General features: G+C 37.0%; 3 protein-coding genes across 7 annotated transcripts in view; 2 read left to right on the top strand and 1 right to left on the bottom strand.

Annotated features, from left to right (window-relative positions):
* The window catches only part of l(2)k05819 (lethal (2) k05819), a 28411-nt gene extending 11702 nt beyond the window's left edge, over nucleotides 1-16709 (bottom strand). For 2 of the 4 annotated variants that reach the window (XM_053751428.1, XM_053751429.1), the window contains exons 1-16: nucleotides 16480-16709; nucleotides 16071-16318; nucleotides 15459-15566; nucleotides 14708-14856; nucleotides 13902-14054; nucleotides 13299-13507; nucleotides 12800-13019; nucleotides 12330-12524; nucleotides 11389-11573; nucleotides 10409-10532; nucleotides 9344-9478; nucleotides 8336-8481; nucleotides 7153-7283; nucleotides 6764-6840; nucleotides 5724-5926; nucleotides 3176-3259 (exon numbers count right to left, since the gene is read on the bottom strand). In XM_053751428.1, the coding sequence (XP_053607403.1) occupies nucleotides 3176-3259; nucleotides 5724-5926; nucleotides 6764-6840; nucleotides 7153-7283; nucleotides 8336-8481; nucleotides 9344-9478; nucleotides 10409-10532; nucleotides 11389-11573; nucleotides 12330-12524; nucleotides 12800-13019; nucleotides 13299-13507; nucleotides 13902-14054; nucleotides 14708-14856; nucleotides 15459-15566; nucleotides 16071-16318; nucleotides 16480-16592 (2480 nt within the window). In that variant the 5' untranslated portion in view covers nucleotides 16593-16709. The remainder of the gene's footprint in view (nucleotides 1-3175; nucleotides 3260-5723; nucleotides 5927-6763; nucleotides 6841-7152; nucleotides 7284-8335; nucleotides 8482-9343; nucleotides 9479-10408; nucleotides 10533-11388; nucleotides 11574-12329; nucleotides 12525-12799; nucleotides 13020-13298; nucleotides 13508-13901; nucleotides 14055-14707; nucleotides 14857-15458; nucleotides 15567-16070; nucleotides 16319-16479) is intronic. The other 2 variants (XM_053751431.1, XM_053751432.1) reach the window with 1 other exon arrangement.
* An 882-nt stretch (nucleotides 16710-17591) lies between these two features.
* Nucleotides 17592-22834, top strand: part of wash (washout) — a 32945-nt gene continuing 27702 nt past the window's right edge. Inside the window, exons 1-2 of one of the 2 annotated variants that reach the window (XM_053751435.2) lie at nucleotides 17592-17622; nucleotides 22414-22813. In XM_053751435.2, the coding sequence (XP_053607410.1) occupies nucleotides 22439-22813 (375 nt within the window). In that variant the 5' untranslated portion in view covers nucleotides 17592-17622; nucleotides 22414-22438. Of the gene's footprint in view, nucleotides 17623-21669; nucleotides 21801-22413; nucleotides 22814-22834 lie in introns of those variants that run through there. The other variant, XM_053751434.2, reaches the window with a different exon arrangement.
* On the top strand, nucleotides 17785-21613 carry dome (domeless). Its single transcript, XM_053751433.2, has one exon. The coding sequence runs from the start codon at nucleotides 17924-17926 to the stop codon at nucleotides 21611-21613; it is 3690 nt and encodes a 1229-aa protein (XP_053607408.1). The 5' UTR covers nucleotides 17785-17923.

Here is a 22834-nt window from a genome sequence, read left to right as displayed (position 1 = left end):
GGACATTTAAAAATTTATGGCAGTAGAGTTTTTGTCAGGGTTCCTGAAGTTTTAAGAAAAAGTAAATGGGATGATAAAGCCCAACTAGGAATTTTAGTGGGTTATAATGAAAATGGTTATAGAGTTTTATTAAATAACAGAATAATTAATGCCAGACATGTTCAGGTAGTAGAGGACAGTACTAATTTAATTTGTTTGGAAAAACTTGATGATCAAAGAATGAGTGATAATAATTTAGATACTAGTGTGACTTTAAGAAATATGTCAAAGGACATTTTAAAAACCGATTATGAAAGTGATGAAAGTTTTCAAGATGCAGGTGAGATAAAATCTAATGAGGAGGATAATAATGATAATTTAGATGATAATAGAGATAAAACTGTACCAGAAGAAGTACCTAAAAGAAAAAGAATCCCAGTGGCTAGGTATGGTAATCCAGTTACGCATTATATATATGTAAACTATGTTGATGCAAATGTACCAAATACATTTGAGGAAGCGATGAACTCCTATGATTATAAAAAATGGCAAGTAGCAATGAACTCTGAAATAAATAGCTTAAATAAGAATAATACTTGGAAAATAGTTGACAAGCCAAAAGATAAAAAAGTTTTAGATGTTAAGTGGGTTTTTAAAAAGAAGAGCAATAATGTGTATAAAGCTAGATTAGTTGTAAGAGGATTCCAGCAAAAGGAATTCATTGAAAATGTGTATTCGCCAGTAGGAAAAATGCAAACATTGAAAATTTTATTATCGTACAGTTGTAAAAATAATTTATTTATTGAACAAATGGATGTCGAGACAGCATTTTTAAATGGACATGTAAAATCAGAAGTATATGTTAAACAACCAGAAGGTTATGAAACTGGAGATAATAAAGTTTACAAGTTGCAAAAGGCTCTCTATGGTCTCAAAGAAAGTCCTAGAGTATGGTATGATTGTTTTGATAAATATATAAAAACATTGAGTTTTGTTAGAAGCAACTATGATTATTGTTTATACGTAAATAGTGCAAGCAAAGATCCAATATACATATTAATATTTGTTGATGACCTTTTAATTAGCTGTAAAGATAAAAATAAAATAGTAGAGATAAAAACTAGTTTAATGAAAAGATTTGCAATGAAAGATTTAGGTAAAATTAAAAGCTATATTGGCATAGATATTGATTATAGTGATGATAAAAAAGTGATGACACTAAATCAAACAAAATATATTGAATCTTTGGCTGCAAAATATGATTTAGAATATGCTAAGTTGTATGATACTCCTATGGAGACAAATTTAAAGTTGGAACAAGCTATAGAAGTAGATGAAAATATAAAGTATAGAAATTTGATAGGTGAATTATTGTATATTAGTACAGGCACACGGCCAGATGTGGCATACAGTGTAAATTATTTGAGTAGATTTCAAAATTGCTATAACCAAACACATTACAAATATGCATTAAGAGTTTTAAAGTATCTATATAAGACCAAAGATTTAAAGTTAACATACTATGATAATGTAGATACTGAAATATTAGACTGTATGGTAGATTCTGATTACGCAGGAGATAATGTGGATCGAAAGTCTACATCAGGCTATATAATAAGACTTTTTGGAAACTTAATTTTTTGGAAAACACATAAACAAAATACTGTAACTAAATGTTCAACTTTTGCAGAATATATTGCTATGTCAGAGGCTGTAACAGAAATACTTTTTATTAGAAACTTGCTAAGTGAATCATTTGATATTAAATTTTGTGTACCGATTAAGTTGTATGAAGATAATTCAGGTGCAATATCAATTGCTAAGTTTGGTAACTTTACCAAAAATTCAAAACACATTGAAGTGCAGTACCATTATATAAACGAGAACTATGAAAATAATATAATTGATATTGTAAAAATAGATACAAAATTTAACTTAGCAGACATATTAACTAAAAGTTTAGATAAAACAAAATTTTTCAAAAACAGATATGAGTTTAGGTTAATCTAGTATAATTAGTATATACTTACTTAAGATTTCAATAAATTGTTTATATAAAAGATTTAAGATTATAAATTTAAGGAGGCGTGTTGTACTTTAGAGTAAATTATAATCTTAATACAATTAGCGTCATCTAGTGATTCGAGAGCGCAAACTTTTTATTTACCTTGCTAGTCTGTGGATCTTGTTTTGACAGTTCCGTTCCCGGGTGTACGTCCTGTCTTTTTATCTTGAAAATTGTTATCAGTTAAGTACTACAGTTAAAATAAAGAAAACTAGTTTCTCAGAAGTACAAATTCTTTTATTTCAACAGATAATAATAGAGGAATTGATTGATAATAAATATATATTTATGACAGATTTTCTGTGCAGTGCAGTTCGGTGATAGAAAGAGAACATATAAAGCATTTGTAAAATACGTAATGCAAAAAATAAAATTAAATTAATCCAACAATTAACCAAAGCATGCAGGTTGTACGTTAGTAAGATTTTGAATATTTATTATTAAAGCCCCATTTAGTTAGATAGATGACAAATAAGGGTTGCGAAAGCCAATGTGAAATTGTTTTCATTTCCTTATTCATGACCATATTTGTTATTCTTAAAACTTCGTAAACATAAGTTTCCGAAAGTACGCTAGAAACAAACATCGCCTTTTTCATAATTATAAATACTACTACTATATCGTAAGTAAAGTGAACTATTTCCCATGCAATTTTGTTATCGATACGATATATAGATATACATATAATTTACTATTTAGAACACGGTGACTTTAATGTAAATATTCGTGCTAGCGTCATCGAATAGATTTTCTCTAACATTCTTAAAAAATATTTATTGTTTTTCTTACCAACACTGAATTTGTACTTAATACATTATACATACATTGATAATACTAATGAAATATTAATTTCCTGCAAGACGTCTCAAAAACATGTTTTCTTGTTCACGCGACGTGAGGTACCGCTCAACAACCCAATCTAGACAGAGACAACTATAGACATCATATCTCCCATTGCGCTCATACAAAAACGTACGAGAAGAAACGGAATAGAGCGAATATCTTCAGTTTTTATCGCGTCAAACAAGGTAGGCTAGACGTTGTAACATTTGTATGAAATAGTTCTATCTCACGTGGCTAAGATCAGATCCTGTCTAAAGTTTTCTCTGTCTACAAGTGCAACAGACGAACCTATAGGTAGCTCGTTGAGTGGTGGTGTTGGCGCGCCCCCTGCCCTGCGGTAACGTTTGGGAGGACAGCGGCGAAACACGAGTGCTGTCGATCACACCAACTTTAATATTTCAAAGTTTAAGTTCACTAGTGTTGCGACTACTATTGCCACTAGATGTCGGTAGGTAGTCGTAAGTCATGTCGGATGCCTTTAGGCGACTAGATAGAATCTGACGCCAGTATTAGAAATAACACACTCGAAAAGAAATATTTTGTTAACAATAAAGCGTGTCTGACCTCTTGCCTCTATCCTCATCGATGCGTGACGCCGAAAATGATCCTTAAATTTTTGAAGATTCGGCTGTGATTTTACGAGCGGCCGCCTGCTTGTTGTCAACCCTTTGGGTTGCTGTTACCCTTCAACTCTCAAGGCGTTATCTCGTACAACATTAAAGAGAGGATATAGGGTGATCCTTTTATAGGGTGGGAACCAAACGCTTCGACCCAAATCTTACCTAATGAGGCAAATATGAGGTACACACAAACTCAAAAACATCCTATTCACTCTTCACATTATCTCCACACACTTTTTACATCAATACGAAAGATATCAACACTTATTTGTGGTTCAAGGGGCAAGAAAGAGATAGAAAAGACATTTATTAAATTTAAATGAAACGCAAGTGTATCTTTTTAATCCACCATTCATGATATTAAAAATATGACTTAGAAATTCAGAACATATTGGGTGAAATTGGGAAACAAAATAAATCTAATAATAATATTCATTGAGCATTGAGCAAGTTCTGAATAAAGTTAGCGCCACGAAAAATATCACGCGGCACTGTTTTAAACTTTCAGATCGTGTATCTGTTGTTAGCGACTGTAATGTCGCGTCTTCACGTATTATTACGTGGCGTGTGTTACATTAAATGATCTTATTAATTTCATCATTTCGATATGCGAAGACAAAAGCTTAATTTTGAAGCTTTTTTTTGAGATGAAAAAATTCTGGAATCGAGAGGGAATTGAATCCACGCACCTGTCTATCCGAGACAGTGCACTTAATCACTGAGCTATCGAGACCATGCCAGTTTTCATCTCGTCGCCCGTCTTACGTCGACGTATTCCCGCTTGCTTCCAGATTTTTTTTCATCTCATTATTATTTTCAAAATTAAGTTAAAAGCATGTGTGACAAGTGTAACAAATCCAATTAACAAAATTTGTCAAAACATTCTAAAAATTTGCGTTTCAATCAAATATAAACACCGCTGAACATCAAATCTAAACAACATCTAATTCACGGGTCCTGTAAGAGGGTAACTTAAAATTGTAATGTGTCCAGTCCGTGTTGAAGATTCGTGTGAGTTGTTAAGACTAGGCCAGCACGCACACTAGCGCCAACATCACACTTTAATCAATTTTTTTTTAATTATACAAGAAATTATGCTACACTAGATAAACATATACACACTCTCTCATCTGAGCCTAATCCCGGTTTTTCTCAGCCGTTGAGTATCGGAGCCCAGAGCCCACTTGCCTACTTTTTCGTATCCACTTCGCATTGTTGTCGGTATACCTATTTGTGAAACAATTGGCACGCATATCATCTCTGACGACGTCGAGCTAACATTTCTTGGCTTTCTGCCAGGGCCAGGCTGGTGCGACGTAGCCAGACATTTGTACCCTATGTAATATACATAGCTACACTAGATATATGGTATTATAGTTTTTCATATTTTTCAAAATTCAATCACAATTTACGACAAGGTCTTTGGTGACCACCGGAAATTGTGGCAAACTATATAATATCAATTAACTATAGTGTAGCACAATCTACTGTGACGAAATCTTAGTTATCGCTATAGAGGAATTGATGAAAATGTGATTGTGGCGCTAGTGTGCGAATTGGCCCAGTCTTAAGGGTAACATTCCAACCAAATCAAATTCTTTGACTGTACGTACAGTCACCAGCACATCAATCTACACAAATTCATTGCAAACTCGCCGCTATCACCACGCCATAGAGGCGGCCATCATGCAGGGTAACTTAATGTGCTGTTGACTGTACAAGTAATTTGGAAAACTTATTTTTCAATGGCACCTTTCGACAGTGGCATCGTATCGTTCGTGTTTTGAATTAGTTTCGTGTAAAGTCAATCATTTGAAAATAATTTCGATGAAATTAATACCAGCAAAATCCATGTTAGACAATATTTATCGAGCGCTTCTGTGCTCAGTTGTTACGGTGACATCGAACTCTGTTACATACATTTTAGTACTAAAACAGTAGGATTATTTACTTTCAGTCACAGCCTGTCTCAGTCACACATGTTGCGTGCGAAAGAGATGGAACGAATCTGTGTCTATTCCTGTCACACGCATGATTTAAATGAGAAAAGTTAAATGTGATTGTTTAAAATATTTTTAATTGTGAGCCGTGGTTAGTGGAATAACTACTATTTAATTCAATTAAAACCCGTCGCCTGCTCCCACTCAAAGCAGACACTCTAAATAGCCAATTTTAGACCTTATTATCACCACACACAGTTACATTTCACTTGTTACCTGTGTTCTTTCTCGTCGCTGATGAGCGAGATATGGCAATTCCACCCGGACTCGAGTCCCATCTTTTCGCTAAACACCCTGGAGCGCAGTTCGTTCTCTTTGCTGAAGTGAACGAATCGTATACAAGCTCGTTCTAGCCTCTCTATGAGCTCTACCATGTCGCTCTGCGCCTGGTACTGCATAGTCACCATGCCTATAAACACCTACAAAATATTAAACAACAGTTAATAGATACTAGGTATGTTAAGGAGCTTCGTAAATGTAACCGAATCTATCGGATATTTATACTATTATTATAAAAAGGTAAGCGTTTGTGAGTTGTATGTTTATCTCCGAAACTACAGAGCCGATTTCAAAAATTCTTTCACCATTACAAAGGTACATTATCCAAGATTGCTAGGCTGCATTTTATCTCTAAAACTCCAACGGGAGCGAAGCCCCGGGCAACATCTAGTCCGTTATAAAATCTATACGCAACCGTAACCGAATCCGATAAGTTTCGGACAATTTCGGATAGACGCGAAGTGTAAATAAGACACACGTTATTCATTATGCAGAATTGCAAGATAACACTCAAAAATTACCAAATAGTATTACGTAGTAGTAGTAGTACATACGGAGATCATTCCGTATATGTCTACAAGCCATCATGCCTATAAATGAAGCTATTTTGTTATGTATTTGTATATAAATTTTGAAGTTCGTTAAAAATCGAAATATCCATAACCGAAACTAAGTATCGCAATCTAACGAAGAATCCGAATATCATTAATTATAATAGAATATCATAATTTCATATCTCAATCCGGTATTATAATATAATTATTCATGTATCATTCACTTCTTTGTATTTTCAAGTCTAGTATATTGTGATTTTTGGAGATGGACATAGTTGTAGAACAGCAGTGTGACGTAGCCTAATTTTTGTCAGTATTTATTTTAATACGAATTCCGGGCTTCAAGGTGAAAGAAGACAAAGAGAGGGAGAGAGAGAGAGGAAAGAAAGGGAGAGACTGTATGTACTATTTTATATGTAATACCTGATTGCACTGCATGTCGAAATATCCATCGGCGTCGTCGACGTCCTCGTCACTCACCTCGTTAAACAACAACGAATCTAAAACCAAAATTCATATTTTTAATTTTTTTATTTACTAATAATATTTTACAACAAAAATAAAAACAAAAAATTACTCGTAATTAACTATTTATAATTTAATTTACTAACATTAAAACCAAAAATATTTTTTACAAGTACACATTTTCGACACAAAAGTATTTATTATCATCTGAAAGACTTTGTTGCATTCAACGCGTGACAAAAACAAATCATGCCAGTGCAGTAAGCCGTTGCAGAGTTCTCTCGTTGGCACACGTGGGTGTATTGTTTGACAACTAATCACGCGAGTATAGATCTTATGCCGCTCACCGGTAGAGTGGAAATGCAGTGCGGGCATGTCGGGCCAGTTCTCGGAATGCGGCACGTACAGCTGGCGGCTGTCGGCCGGCAGCTCGAGGTACATGTGCGCCAGCGCCGGGGTTATGCTGCGGGTCAATGGCCTGGGAAATTAAAAAAATATATATTTAATGTAAAATAATGTAGAATGTATGTACCAATTTTTTTTTTTATCGTAATCCTAACTAATAATATAAAAGCGAAAGTAACTTTATTTGTTACATCTTCACGCTCTATCTTCTCAACAAATCTTCTTGAAATTTTGCATGTAATTTGAAGTATGGAGAAGGACATAGGGTACCTTTTACCTCGGAAAAATAACGGTTGTTCCCGTGAGAAATTAACGCGGGCGAACCTGCGGGCAAGTGCAAGCTAGTTGACAATATTTAAAGTTGATTTTTGATAAAACTCTAAAGAATTGTACAGTGAATAGTACATCAAGTACAAAACGCGCCACGATTAATGCTATTGTTCAACATGCTATTTTTTAGATTGTAAATTATGGAGTACTAGCTGCGCCCCGGGGCTTCGCTCCCGTGGAATTTTAGGGATAATAGGTAGGTATGTGTTATTCCAGGTTATATTCTACTCGTGTACCAAATTTCATAACAATAGATTTCTGTCCAGTCGATTTTGCGTGAAAGAGTAACAAACATACACAAATTCTCGAAATTGGTATGATATTGGTAGGATATACTCTCGAAATAATATTGGTAGGATATACTCCGCCATATTAAATTTATAATGATGTCACGTTGTGGTCTCTATGTCACCCAGAGTGTAGTAACGAATCTAATTATACATCAACGACGACGAATTGACGACCTAGGTGGCGCAGTGGTAAAGTGCTTGCCTCTGAACCGTGGGGTCCCTGATCGTTACCTGGTCATGATGGAAAATGATCTTTTTCTGATTGGCCCGGGTCATAAATGTTTATCTATATATATACATTATAAAATATAGTATCGTTGAGTTAGTATCCCATAACACAAGTCTTGAACTTACTTTGGGGCTACCTCAATCTGTTTGACTTGTCCTAATATATTTATTTATCAAACACCATTATCGAATTATGGTGGAATAATGAAACTTATATACAAACACGAACCCTGAAAACGTAAAATTCCTTTTATAGGCAGTCGTGTAACAATCATACTTATAGGCGAAGGCAGTGCAGTATGCGGTGAGCGAGTTCCTCTGGTAGAAGTCGATGATCTTCTTGCGGTCCGCCGGCGAGATCTGCGTCAGGTCGCGCCCGTTCCAGTAGTCCACGCACGAGTCCAACACTATGTCTGCGGTACCCTAACGCGTGAGCATTGTATATAAATAAATAAATAATAAAATAAAATGCGTTTATTTCATGCATAGCCTATACTGTTGGTAATACAAAAAATCTTTGTCGAACTGTATGCGAATCCAGTGCAATATAATGCCTTTGTCCAGATCCAGCCTCGTCTGCAGCAGGCTGTTGGAGCTGCAATCCGCTTCCTAATAATGGCTGAAAAGCTTTCCCAACCAGCCTCAGCTTTCCATTGCATAAATATTTATTTGTATTTTATTTAATAAGTTTGTCAACAATTGTTATTGCCGTTATCCATTTCTACATTCGCCAATCTAAAGCTAATTGCACAATCTCTTATAGACAAACATCACTTGCATTGAACTACATTGTAACATATTAAATAAATAAGCATAAACTAAATAGTATGCGTTTATAACAAGTAGCTTCTGTCCGCGGCTTCGCCCGAATTTGACCGGGAATTTGAAGAATTTCAAGAAGATTGGTTGAGTAGATAATGCGTGAAGAGGTAACTAACAAAGTTACTTTCGCATTTTTATTATATGTTAGGTAAGGTGATTAAGTTATAACTTTAATCATTTTAAGACAACCATTGTACACTTGGTAAATAAATGAATATGAACCTAATTCACAGTCTCAGAAGCAACATTTATTTCCTTTAATCGAATCGTTCCCATCTCTACACATGACACGTTGGAAGCCTCCTAATCAAGGGCCGTTTAGGAAAATTTGGAAAATAAAACGAATTAATATAGATAAAGTATTTGTCTTACATATTTTGTGGCAACCCTGACTGCAACAATTCTATAAATATCATATAAACTGACGAACTCTAGACCTTATTCAATGGTAATAGGAGCTTACTTGCGACAACATCTGCAGTTGTCCGGCGTGGTCTCGAACCAAAACGCACAACATGTGAGGCAATGGCACTTTCACCCGAGTGCTGAGTTGTAGCGATTTCACGAACCGAGTCTCGCGACGGATTGTGTCCGCTTGCTGGAATGAAACAACATAGATATTAAAGATATACATACATGATAGACATCTATATATCAATATATTTATATTATAGATAGCAGATATTTAAGGAATCGAGGAAAAGCACAGGTGAGGCCAATGGATTGCGAACAATTGTTTACCTATTGTGTCACGATTCTGCGCGATCGTCTGGTTAAGTACCTATAGTAAAAGAATCTTTATGTGTGCAATTGGCATAGCTAAAGGAGTTGACATACTGTGCTGTGCTGTGAAGTGATTATTGTATTCGTCTTTACGTAAGAAATGAGTAAATGCTTGTATGATCGTTTTGCCAATTTGTCAAAAAATGTCTTTCGGTCTAGTTGCTATTGTCCATTTCTTAATATAAGAAAACTTGAAAGGTTAATTTAAACAATTAAGGTTTTTATTATGAAATCATAAAATTATGTTTCGAGGAGCAGGGAATAGGTAGGATTTTTTATTCACAAAAAGTCAGTCGCAACACTGTGAGATGTCACAGTTAGTATTCTATACAAGGGAATAGAGTAGAGAAATGTTTAGTGGAATTTTATTTAGTCGTATTATAAGTAGGAAAACCTTGTACAAAAGGGATACTCTATGGATGACTAGCTTTTGCCTGCGGTTTCGCCCGCATAGGTTTCTCACAGGAATAGTTATTTTTCCGAGATGAAAGGTACCCTATGTCCGTCTCCATACTTCAAACTATATGTATGTACAATTTCAGGAAAATTGGTTGAGTAGATAAAGATCTACTCAACCAATTGTGAATCCTTATTTTCGTGAAGAGCGAACAAATTTACTTTCTTTAAATAACATTAGTGGTAGATGAAGCACGCAAGCGATGTCTGGTGAAAGTGATTGTATAAATATTAATGGTGCAACGCTAATTGAACTCCCCCGCAGCGGTTAAAAGGGAAATAAACTCACCAAATGTCTGAAGATGGGAAGACACTCGTGTATGGTGTACGCGTCGGCCACAGCGTCAGAGAAGCCGATCTGTTTGGCCAACTCGCAGAGACAGCGGCGATTGGTCACCGGGACTAAGTCTTCGCTGTCAAAGACAATGGAGCATACATTCTAGCTGGTCCCTAATTGGCTACTTTCCAATTAGTCCAATCATTATTAGTCAAAAACAAAATTTTATTTTTATAGTAATATATTGTGACGTCACGAATTTTATTTTAACACCCAAGCGCACAGTAGCAAATTGTAGATAGTTTTATGTAGACCAAGAAAACTTTAAACAAGGGGTAGGCTCTTGTTTATAGTTTTCTTGGTCTACATAGCCACATGAGATAGAACTATTTCATACAGTTGTTACGACTAACCTAAGTCTATCAACTAAAAGGTGGCACGCATTATGTTATTTCTCCTCGTGTATAGAAAATAAACAAAAAAACGTTTATTTGCTCAAACATAATGAACAGTAGTTACAAAACCGAACAGTACAATCAATCAATCAATCAATCAATATTTATTTGCTAGCAAATAAGCATGGGACATGGCTCCAAGTTCGGGTAATGCTTAAGGCAAAATGGTCTCCGCTCAGCATTTGTCGTGTGTGTCTAGTACGCGTTTCACTTTATTTTCTTGGAAATTAATGACCACCGTCCTCAGTCATGAGGAATTCGACTGTAAGGAGGAATTTTAATGTCTTTTGATATACATTTATTTATTTATTTTTATTTACAACTTACATTATATCATTACAAAGAATTATATGTTTATTTGTAATGAATACACTCGAAATGTACTGGGCCGAATTTGATAAAATTTGGCACAGAGATCGGCGAAACCTTCAGGAATGACATAGCCTACTTTTTATTATGGTTTTACCCGAGCGAAGACGGGGCGAGCGGCAAGTATATCATAACATATAACGATTTTCTGTTCAACTGATGATATACCTGTACTGGGCCTCGCACGTGAGATGCGCACAGAAATGCGCGTACGTGTGGCGCGGCGTGGGCGCGCACGTGTTCAGCAGAGCGGCTAATCCGAGGGGTTTTAGTCGAGACAGGTGCTGCCGCCATCTTGCGTCGTCCCATTCCACACAAAATGGCGCGTTTTGGTCGTGAGTGAGGTCTAGAACCTGAACCGATAGAAATTAGATTATCTATAAAGTTTTAAATAAGGCAGTTGCCACCAGGTGAAATACTTATATGCTTATTTTTGTGTCTCGTAGTTACTAGAGCTTCGATTGTAGAGTAAAACACTAAAATATTAAATTAAACACATTTGATAATATATAAATAAATAAATTCAACAATTTTTAATGTGGTGTTGTTATTTTTTGGCAATAAATATTTTTAAAACATTACCAAGTGACCAAAAATTACTGATGACGTCATCTTCGCACATTCCATCTCTGTCTACGTTACTTTCTCTATGTTCTGCCGTCAATAAGAGTATAATCAAAAGTAAAAAGTGCTCCACTCGAGCGGAGCAATTACGAATAAATTCGAAAATCAATCGGTCAAAGAATATCGGTTTCGAGCCCAGCTACAAACTACCACTTCTTCTTTTTCTTGACCTTATCCCACTCATGAGTGGGATAAGGTCGGCACAGTATGCAAGTTCCTTCCATTTCGTTCTGTCATTTGCCATATCCATTGATACTCCTTTCCTGTTCATACTATCCTTGACACACTCCATCCATTTCTTCTTAGGTCTTCTTCTATTCCTGGAACCCTTTACTTCCATCTTTAATGCCCTTTGAGTGACATGATTTTCATATCTTCTTAAAATATGCCCGTACCAGCCTAACCTATAACTATGTAATTTCTCATTAACTAGTGTTACTTTCACACTTCCTCTTACATACTCATTCCTATAAACTACCACAAACCTCGACAATAGTAGACGGGTCTGTCTGTTTGTCCGGTACATCGTCGGCGGTCGGGCTGTGGTGGCCCATGGAGCCCACGAGACTGGTCTTGCTGGAGTTGTTGGACGCGGGGCTGGAGTTCCTCAGGAAGAACACCTTTTCAGCGGTGGGGTTCGGCCAGGACAGTATGCCTTTCTTGTCCACGCAACATAACGCCTGCAAGAGCATTGAGTTTTAAGAAATTATTTCATTTATAATATTACTTTTGAAATTATTTCATTTATAATATAGCTTATGCCCACCGGAGCTTTTATTTTTTCAGGATGAAAGGTACCTTATGTCCTACATAGCCGTAGTTCAAACTACATGTATGCAAAATTTCAAGACGATTGTTTGAGTATATAGAGCTTGAATAGGTAACAAACAAACTTGCTTTCACATTTATAATATTATAGTTAGGAAGTTGGGATATTTTATTTTAAAATCCATACCGATATAGAGCCAAGCACATGAACTATATTCGCTGTGCGCGCCACCATATCCTCCCGGCCCGTGAGGATATTGAAGAAAGTCTTCCCTAGAGACTTAAGGCTCTCGGGCTTGAGGTTGGACTCACTCAGCGCTTGGATCAGGGGGTCGCTTGCGTCTTCTGATATCGAGCAGGACTTCGGACGTATGTACTTTTGACGCGTTTCTGATAGCAGTTTAAAACTGTAAAGAATAAAATTTTAAACCTTGTGAGTATGTTTGCCACTTTTTCACGCTGGGAAAAGCTTTATTATCCCAGTTTTTCGTTTGTCAAGCATTAACTGCTCAATTTTTGCTTATTCATCAAGCATTGCTAACTCTCACAGTACTCCGATGCTCTCCCAAGGAATTTTAATACCAAATGTCAGCTTTCTACGCACAGTGGTTTCTTCTGTGTTAAATTTTACCTTCACTTTAAATTGTATAATGTTTCTGCTACTGGCTATAGGTAAATAGACTAACCGTGCCAATCCATAGCAGGTCAACGACACCCAAGCGATAGGGAAGATGATTTGCAACAGCGGCAGCGACGCCGCTATAGTCTGCAACAAGTAGATCTCCGCCCAATGCTTGCCCCCTGGTAGCTGGTACATGTGACGCACGAAACTGCCCACTACTACTAGAGCGATCACCAGCGGGAGTACAATGCCCTCCATTATTTTCACTGTGCACTGTAAATAAAATTGTGACAGTCATAGATTTCCATAACAATTTTTTTTATTTATATCTTATATGTACAAATAGTATTTTGTGTAAAATGAAATTAGTGTACGTAATTTTTTTCTACTTATTTATAAATAAATATATTAGGACAAATCACACAGATTGAGCTAGCCCCAAAGTAAGTTCGAGATTTGTGTAATGGGATACTAACTCAACGATACTATATTTTATAACAAATACATATATAGATAAACATCCAAGACCCGGGCCAATCTGAAAAAAGATCATTTTCCATCATGACCCGACCGGGGATCAAACCTAGAACCTCACGATTCAGAGGCAAGCACTTCACCACTGCGCCACGGAGGTCGTCATAGTGTAGAATAAAAACAAAGAGCTAACCAAGTAGCGCTGTTTTTCGAATATAGTGACGGGCCTGGCTGTGGCTTGCTCGAGGGCCAGCTTCAGGTTCTTGAGGTACGGAGTCTCGCACATGCGGTACGCTCGGTTTTGGTGCGGAGTGCGCACGCGCGGCGCACTGAAGCCCTCCTTCCGCTGCGACGAAAAAATCGAATATAGTCTCTGTCATCTCCATGTGTTCCTAGTTGCGTTCGGGGCGGTGAAGCCTCGAAGTCCGTGGTCATAGTAAAATAATAACCCATTTGTTGTATATAAATAAATAAGTACTTAAATTATTTTGAAGATTCCGCTGTTATCTTAAAACCGACCTGCGCTTTACAGATACCCTATTTGGGAATATTATTTTGATGCCTATCACCTGCCAAGCTGTGTGTCGCTTAGTGGCCTCATAAAAATTCCAGAGGAGGATTTGGAGTGGTCTTATTGTAGGGCGGCCGAGAGCCAAGTCAACACAAATACCACATCTACAGATGCAGTATCACATCTTACAACAAAGTAGACAGAAACAAGATTTTTTTTCCTTGTACCTACCTACAAATGCAAATACAGAGGAACATATATAATGTAAAAAAATTATGATAATTTTTATATTTATCACTATAACATTACTTAGCGACACTTAAATATTAGATTTATAAAGCAACTTTTATAGAGATACTAGCTTTTGAGTACATATAACAACAAAATTGGTTGAGTAGATAGAGTGTGAAAAGGTAAACAAACAAACTTACTTTCGCATTTATAATACTAGTTAGGATAAGCTAGATATGCAATATGTTGTTACAAACCTGTGGATTAGGCTGGAAGATTTGTCCAAAGAATAGTTCGGGGTCCTCAGGTTGCAGCCCTTGACAGTGACCAGGGACTTCCTGACCAGGCCTCAGCACTACAACATCTCCTTCCACCAAGAGAGCCCAAGGCAGGTTCACTATTGTAGCTGGAGAAAAATCAATGTCTCAATCACATATGGGAGCCAAAATCCCTAGAATCCATAGCTTCCTATGCATGTCGTACCGTTGTCGTACAGCTTAGGGACATAGTTAATAGACAAAAATCATATACTCAAAAAGGGATGACGTCAGGCAGGCAGTCATAAAATTGGAGCCAAAACATTAAATTTTTTATGTGGTCCCTGGGCGCCCCAGCTATGAGAACACGTGAAGATGAGAGAGAAAGTACAATATTAATCTCCTCATTGCTGTGTAGTGAGACTGCTTATCTATACTATTATTAAAATGAGGTAAGCATTTGTGAATTTGTATGTTTGAGGCGGGTAATCTCCAAAACTACCAAAGCGATTAAAAAAATTCTTTCACCATTAGAAAGGTACAACATCTAGTAGATGAATAAGGAGAATGATCCTTCCCTCTGGTCCCTAGGATTCAAGGCATCACATGAAGTGTTTAGGATAGACCGGCAAGGGACCCGGGACCAGGGTTAGATCCAGATATGTATTTATACAAAAGGGGTCCAAGAACATGCACTAAATTTCAATAGGAAGCTGTAATGACATAAGTAAATAAAATGTACATGACTTACCATCTCTGTATGTCCATTGCAGTATAACACAAGGGGAGAAAGGCGCACATAGGTGTGGAAAATGTTCTTCATTCCATTTCGACCTCTTTATTGCAATTTCTAATGTTTCTGTAAAAATAAATAAATATATTAGGACAAATGACACAGATTGAGCTTGCCCCAAAGCAAGTTCGAGACTTGTGCTATGGGATACTAACTCAATGATACTATAACAAATACATATACTTTGATGAAGCTTCTTGCAGATTTTACTGTTGTATATTTTGACGAAGCTTGTGGTGCATACTTTTCTGTATATGTTTTGAACAGCATGAAATAAATTTGTAAGCAATTCTTAATTCAAATAAAATATAATTATATTGTATACAGAAAAAAAAAAAATAAATAAATACATATACTTATAGATTGTTTATCTAAGAGACAGAAAAATATCATTTTCCATCATGACCCGAAAAACAAATTACTTGGGGTTAAAATCAAGTTGGAGTTACCATATAAAACATTTTTTCTCTTTGCAAAGATTAATAACAAAATCTGGTATAAGAGAAAAAACAGTGACATTTAAAAAATTAAATAAATCTTTTTAATTATTAAATACAGTATTATACATACCTAAGACTTTTTTAACTCTGTGTGGTATTTCATTCCTACGTAAATATTCCTCATTGTAGGCTACTATAAAGTTTATAACCAAAATAATTAACAGGAACAAGGCTTCCCACAGTAAGTATGCATGAGTATGGCCAAGAAGGTATGTAAGTATGAGTGATACTGAATATATTAGGGTTATAGTGTATGCTACTCCAGAAAGTAACACCTTTTCCGATGAAAATGATATAATATTGCGGACGAGACCCAATCTAAAAATACATTTTAATTAGTAAATATTTTGAGAAAAAACAATGTGTTTAAGTAATTCTGAGTTTTTAAAAGTGAGATCTTATTCGTATCAATATAGGAGATCTTGATCAATAAATCAGTTCAACATAAATAAGATAATTTGATAAAACTGATTAAATACCCAGACGGAATTTTCTGTTTATGATCTGCAATCACATTAGTAATATCGTTGCGTAATTTTATCAAAGCTTCCTTTGTGCTATATCCCAGGATATTATGTGGAGTTTCATCCATGTTTGTAAGTCTTTACAAATCAAATCACATTATTTGTATTGATAATCTTAATCATTCATTAAATAAAAACATCAAGAATTCGAGACAACCGACGGAACTGATAATTGACAGATTGTCTAAAATCATGATGGTGACTGACATATAAAAATCTGATTGACAATGACATACCGATTGTCATAATAACATTTCTGATCATTAAACCGAAGTTAGGCACTATTTAAATCGATTCAGTTTAGAATCGTTTCTTAGCGACCTAAACTGAATCCTACTCATGCCATATTGTTCAAAAAAAGTTAAAGCATATTTTTACAGCAGAGAAAACCCCAGTCATGTCTATTATCTCACTCATACTAGAAAAAGTAGTGGGTATTGGAAGTACACAAAAAGAAACAACAGAGTTAACATATTTTGTCCCTCGTGACGTGCCCTGCCCAATCTGGCAATTTGTATGAGATTAACCGGATTGAGCCAAAAAATTGTATGGAATTTATAATAACTAGTTGATTTTTTTATAATAACTAGTAGCCGCGAACTTAGCCCTCGCGAACACAATACATTTTTACATAATTATGAATATTTCATAAACCACTGATCCGATTTTGATGCCCCACGAACTTAAAAATTCTATTGGCATATCCTACACACCTTTTAAATTTCATCAAAATCGGACCCACGGTTCGAAAGATATCGCGTTACAAACATACATATTTACCTACATTAAAAAAAATATTTTTTTTCCCCAAGTAGAATGTTAGAACTCGCTCGCTTCGCTCGCTCGGTCAATAAATGGACAACACAACGGCCCACACTAAATGATCATTCCGTCAATGTTAAAATGTTTTAAATAAATTGGTGTAATTTTTATCACTGGAAATTATGTAAAGGCTATATTAAAATAAAAAATTTAATAGATTGTATAATGTAATTAAATCGATTATTAAATTCATTGAATAACATTTGATTAACAAATCGATTGACTGTCAAAACGTGTATTAAACTAGTGTGAAGTTGGCGATTATCAGAATTTTGAGTAAGTACCAGACTCCGTGCGTAATACACTACATTTTATGGTATTCTTTCCTTACTTCGGGTCAAAAGATTATGTTTTATCATTTAAACTTTCAATCGTAAGCAAAAGTTGATAGCCAGCAACATTATATATATATTCATTGTATAAAGATGTGTTTCAGTCAGTCGGTTCGTGCCATCGTGTTGTGACTTAAGTGCGCGATCGCCATTTATCTCGCGACGATATAAAAAAATACCCAGGAGGTTTTAGGGTGCAGTGCGTTTATTCGTGATGGTTTAGATTACGGAGACTTTCAACAGTTATGGCATACCATCTTTCAATTAGGCGGACAATAAAATACAGTGTTTCGATATGGTCCGTCGGGATGTGGTTTCGGTGCATTATATTAGTGTGTTTAATTCGGCTGCCGGGAACCCTAAGTCGGTGTTATCCACCGGGACGGGCAGATGTGCTGTACGGTGATCCATTGGAATTGTTTTGCATCGCCGAAAACCCGGACGACCCTGATTACAACCCCGAAGATCTTAAGTTCAGCGTTGGTACGATTGTGATAAATGATACGGAGCTCGTCAATTCCACTACAAGACGGCTTTACGTCAGAAAACCTGAGAAGTCAGTGCGTATGATAACTTATCAGTGTCAGTACAAAAATGATATATGTCATATTAGAGTGCTGGTGGACACTCCTCCATTGGAGGTCACAGATTTTGGCTGTATTTCGTACAACCTCAATAAACTTCGGTGTAACTGGACATCCGCGCCTGATATAGCAGTAATAAGGTATAATGTGAGTGTAGAGTTTGCTGGAAAGAGAGTGGGACCTTACCCGGCTAAAGAAGTTAAAGGCAGCAAAACCAATGAGATATACTGGGAATGGGACTCCGCATACAGACAACAAGAGGTTAATTTTAATATTATCCTAAATGCAACAACTCAGTTTGGTTCAACTGTTCAACAATTTAACATTGATCACTTTGCCATTGTCAAGCCTGACCCGCCGAGTAACCTTCAGGTGTTGATAAATAAGAGCCACCAAGTCAAGTTGCAATGGGAGATCCCCAACACTATGGTGGATCTTCTGGCCTGTGGAGTGGAGCATAGAATAGAGTATCAGATTGCTAAAATCGATCATACTAAAGATTTCCACAGTGTCAATGCTTCAATGTTGCCTCGAAATAATAAAACTTACATGTTTTGGTTGAAAAATTTGCCATATGCTCACATGCAGTATGAAGTTAAGATATACATAAAGTCAAGAAAGGCAGTGAGGGAAGAATTCTGGTCCAACTATAGCTATATAGTGTTCACAACAGCCAGCGAAAGACCGAGGCGGCCTCCGGGTATGATTGCTGGTGCTTTCAGTGAAACTGAATTTGAATCTAGAAGGAAAGTGATGATATACTGGAGACAACTGGAAGAATATGAAGAGGCCGGAGCTAACTTTACTTACATGGTAAATGTGACTCACAGTGACAAGACAATGACTCTCTATCCTTACAAAAACAACAGCCTCAGTTATGTGATCCTGGATAATGTTCCATGGAAACCGATGCAGGTATCTGTAGCATCACTTAATGAAAAAGGATTGTCTCCATACAACAGTCATCTGTACATCCCTCCTAAAGCAGATAGCAGCTTGAAAGTAACAAAATTCAGCCAAATTGCATTTGAAGGCAATATTTATAAACTTTCTTGGATTGGTTTTGGGGAGAGTAAAATTGATAACTACACCCTCTTCTGGTGTCAACATAACATCACCAACATATGTACAGGTCGACTCAATTTCACAGTCTTGGAAAGTAACAAAACTAGTCATAAAATTACTCTCCCTAGAAGAGACAGGTATCAGTTCGCAATATCTGCCAATAGAGGGTTAGACACAAGTGGCATTGTGTGGGCTACATGTGATATCTCAAACGATACTCTCCTTATGTATAATTTCCCAGTTGAAGTAGGACACGGGCCACAAGGGAAGACTCATGTCAGCATAACCTGGTCACTCACTTGCAGCATACACCTAGAACCAAATCAAACAACTATCAAAGGATACAAAATAACATACTGCATTGTCTTGAAAACTACCAATGAATGTGACCCAGCGTATAATAAAACATATGTGAATATACCAAATCCTCGTCAAATGCAGAAGAACATTACAAACTTGTTGCCTTTCAAAACATATTTATTTACGTTGTCATTAGAGACACATTCAGGATGGAAAAATTTGGAGAATGCATCAACTGCAACTACCACTACAGAGGACACGCCGACAAGTCCCAGGAATGTCAATGTAACAAACATAACAAGTGACTCTGTTGTACTGTCATTTGATCCCCCAGATCCAAGAAATGGTATTATTGGTAATTACAAAATTTATAACTATTCTGATCTACTCAAGGTGGTGGACGTAGTGAATGACAGCACTGATACAGTTAGAAGGAATGTGACTATTACTGGTCTTCAAGGGTTTACCACTTACAGTTTCACCGTTAAAGCTTGCAACACTGGAATTAAGGTTTGTTCTGAAGAAAGTCCGCATGAACCTATTGTAATCACCACTAAAATTGGCCCACCTGCTCAATTAAAGCCTCCCCAAGTCATACAAAATCCGGATCAACTGCTGTGGCACAAACCTGATCCTCCAGGTGGTAACATCACATACTATGAAATTAGAGTAGTTAAAGACAATAATGAAAAAGATGCTATAATATACAGCACTTACAATAGGACATACAAAGTGGCTCAATGTGCTGATGTGCGTTTCGGGGAGACATACCAAGTACGCGCAGTAAATAGAGATGGAGACCTGATATTTCCTGGGGAGTGGAGTGAGCCCAGCCATAACAACTGCCGGTTTAGCGATAACACCACTATGGTTCTTATTTTTGTAACATTATTTGCTCTTCTTGGAATAGGATATGGTTGTATGAAACTTTATCAAAAATACAAAGATATGGACATAAAACCGGTGATGCCTGAAGGTCTTATTATACCGGAACCTGATAAATTCCAATTTGCATGGAACTCTACCAATAAAGATAACAAACCATCAAATGACGAAACATTGCCTTTGACAACAAAAGTGCCGATGGTGTCTTTGCCAGAAGTCAAACAAAATGACAACAGCAACTGCAATACCAGTGACCGTACGACCAGCACTGCCATGTCGGAGTCTTCCCAAGGACACGTGGACCGTCAGCCGTCCACTTCGGATGACGATTCCAATTCATCACTTAATCTAGAAGTGGACGCTGGAAAAGTCGATGACAGCAACAACGACGACGAATATTCAAATTCTGACAATGACAGTTTCCGTGATCCATTTAACGACAAACCGTTTAAGGTGAAGCCTCAACCGGTGCGAAACCCTAACACGGGATACGTACAATCAGTGCCGGCAGTGTCCGTGAAGAACCCGCAGCTCCCGCCGGTAGTGCTAAAGAATCCTGGCTTTAAGCTTCCACCGGAGACGGCGAGCTCGAGCTACGTGAAGGCCGGGCTGTCGCCGTCGATATTCACGACCGGAGTGGTCCCGCCGCCGGTGAAGAGTCATCCTCCTACCTCATCAGGTTATGTTCTTCGCGACGACGCTCAGGCTGAATTGCCTAACATGCGGCCGCCGCCGAGCATACATTTCGGGCCGACGAGCTTGCCGACAATGCCCGCCTTGCCGCAGCCAGCCAAACACGGCGTCGACAGCAGCTACATCCAGCTGCAGTCTCTAGACTCCTTGCCTAGTCTGAAACAGACAGATCGTAACATTGTGCCATCACAGAAGCCCACGGCGCCCAGTCTCAGTCCCGGAGATGGCGTTATAAATAAGCATTTAAATAATCTAATGTCCGCCGGGCAAATGGCGGAAGAGCCAGCCATCCTGGACCCTAAGATGTCGCCCGATGCGTACTGCCGCTTCTCCTGGAGCACCGACCCCGCCAATGACAACTTGCAATCGCTGTACTCGCCTGCCACAGTCAACTCTTTTAAGAATTGAATCTAGAATACCGGCTACTATCGACACTAAATTAATTAATAGACTATAAAGATTCAACTGTAAATAATTAAAAATTAGGACGTGATAAAAAAATGACTTGTTTTTATACAAATTGTGGATGTGTTGTCTAGTGATAATTCTTGTGCCTTATTAATTTATTTTAGGTGATTATATAGAAGTTCATTAGGTAAGGTATTTTCTTATTATTTGTTAATTTATTAATAAGACATTTAATAGCTTCAACTACCAATTAATAAGTAGTTAATAGGTCCAGATGAACTATTTACCCCCACAGATCACAAGGCTACCTTATCAGTAAAGAATAAAAGTCGATAGTGCCTGTTCATTACACAAAGATTTATTATTTGATTCACTTGCAATGAATCACTGTCCTTTTTATCCACTTGAATGAGTACACAAATACCTAGTTAGCAGATACATAGGTCAGTATTGTTTGTATAGCCACGAAATGTTTACAGATATGTATGTGTATGCATCATGTATTAAGGGAGTCCCCACTACAAATCAATGCAGAATCTTAGTTCATAGTTCTTTATTTCTTTCCTTTTTTATAATCTATGGAATAAAATCGTAGAGAAATGCGATTGGCATTAGTCAATAAGTCAATCGACATAAGGATTTTTTTATTCAATAGGCAAAGGTTTTCCTACGATTGCGAGACGATAAGTGTGGGATTTCCGTATCCATTGAATGTCCAGGGGATATTTTTTGAGATAGTCAACCTAGTTGTAATTTGATCTGAGCTCTGTTATTTGATCTGAAAAACCTCGTTGTTACAGTTTTGCTTAGTTCAACGCTGTTATAATGGAGGGTATATACAAAGTCAAGTTAATACCCAGCGATCTCAGTACTGAGGAAACCGTACTCCAAATAGCGGACACACTTGACAATCTGAACGGTATCATTGACGACGTGTTCTCCCGTCTTGATGCTCGTATTAATCACAACTTGGATAAGACGAATAAACTGAGGAAACGAATCGAAGTCTCTCGAACAAAAGCCGAACAATTAGTAGGGATGCAGAAGGCTATAAAAGTGTTCTCTAGCGCGAAGTATCCGGCAGCTATTACGCACGAGCATTACCTATCTGTGTTCGGCTTGGATGGATATCAACACCAGCCGAGGAAAGTAACCCTGAGCGGTAAAAGTCAGGGCCAAGCTGCCGGCAAAGATGTACAGGTAAGATTGTTTTCAAAAAAG

The sequence above is a fragment of the Plodia interpunctella genome, chromosome 11, assembly GCF_027563975.2.
Source record: "Plodia interpunctella isolate USDA-ARS_2022_Savannah chromosome 11, ilPloInte3.2, whole genome shotgun sequence".
Taxonomy (NCBI): Eukaryota; Metazoa; Arthropoda; class Insecta; order Lepidoptera; family Pyralidae; genus Plodia; species Plodia interpunctella.
The sequence above is the reverse complement of the archived record's forward strand: the minus strand, read 5'-3'. Positions and strand labels throughout refer to the sequence as shown.

Excerpts from the sequence above, each read along its gene's own strand:
- dome (XM_053751433.2), top strand. The coding sequence starts at position 17,924 with ATGGCATACCATCTTTCAATTAGGCGGACAATAAAATACAGTGTTTCG.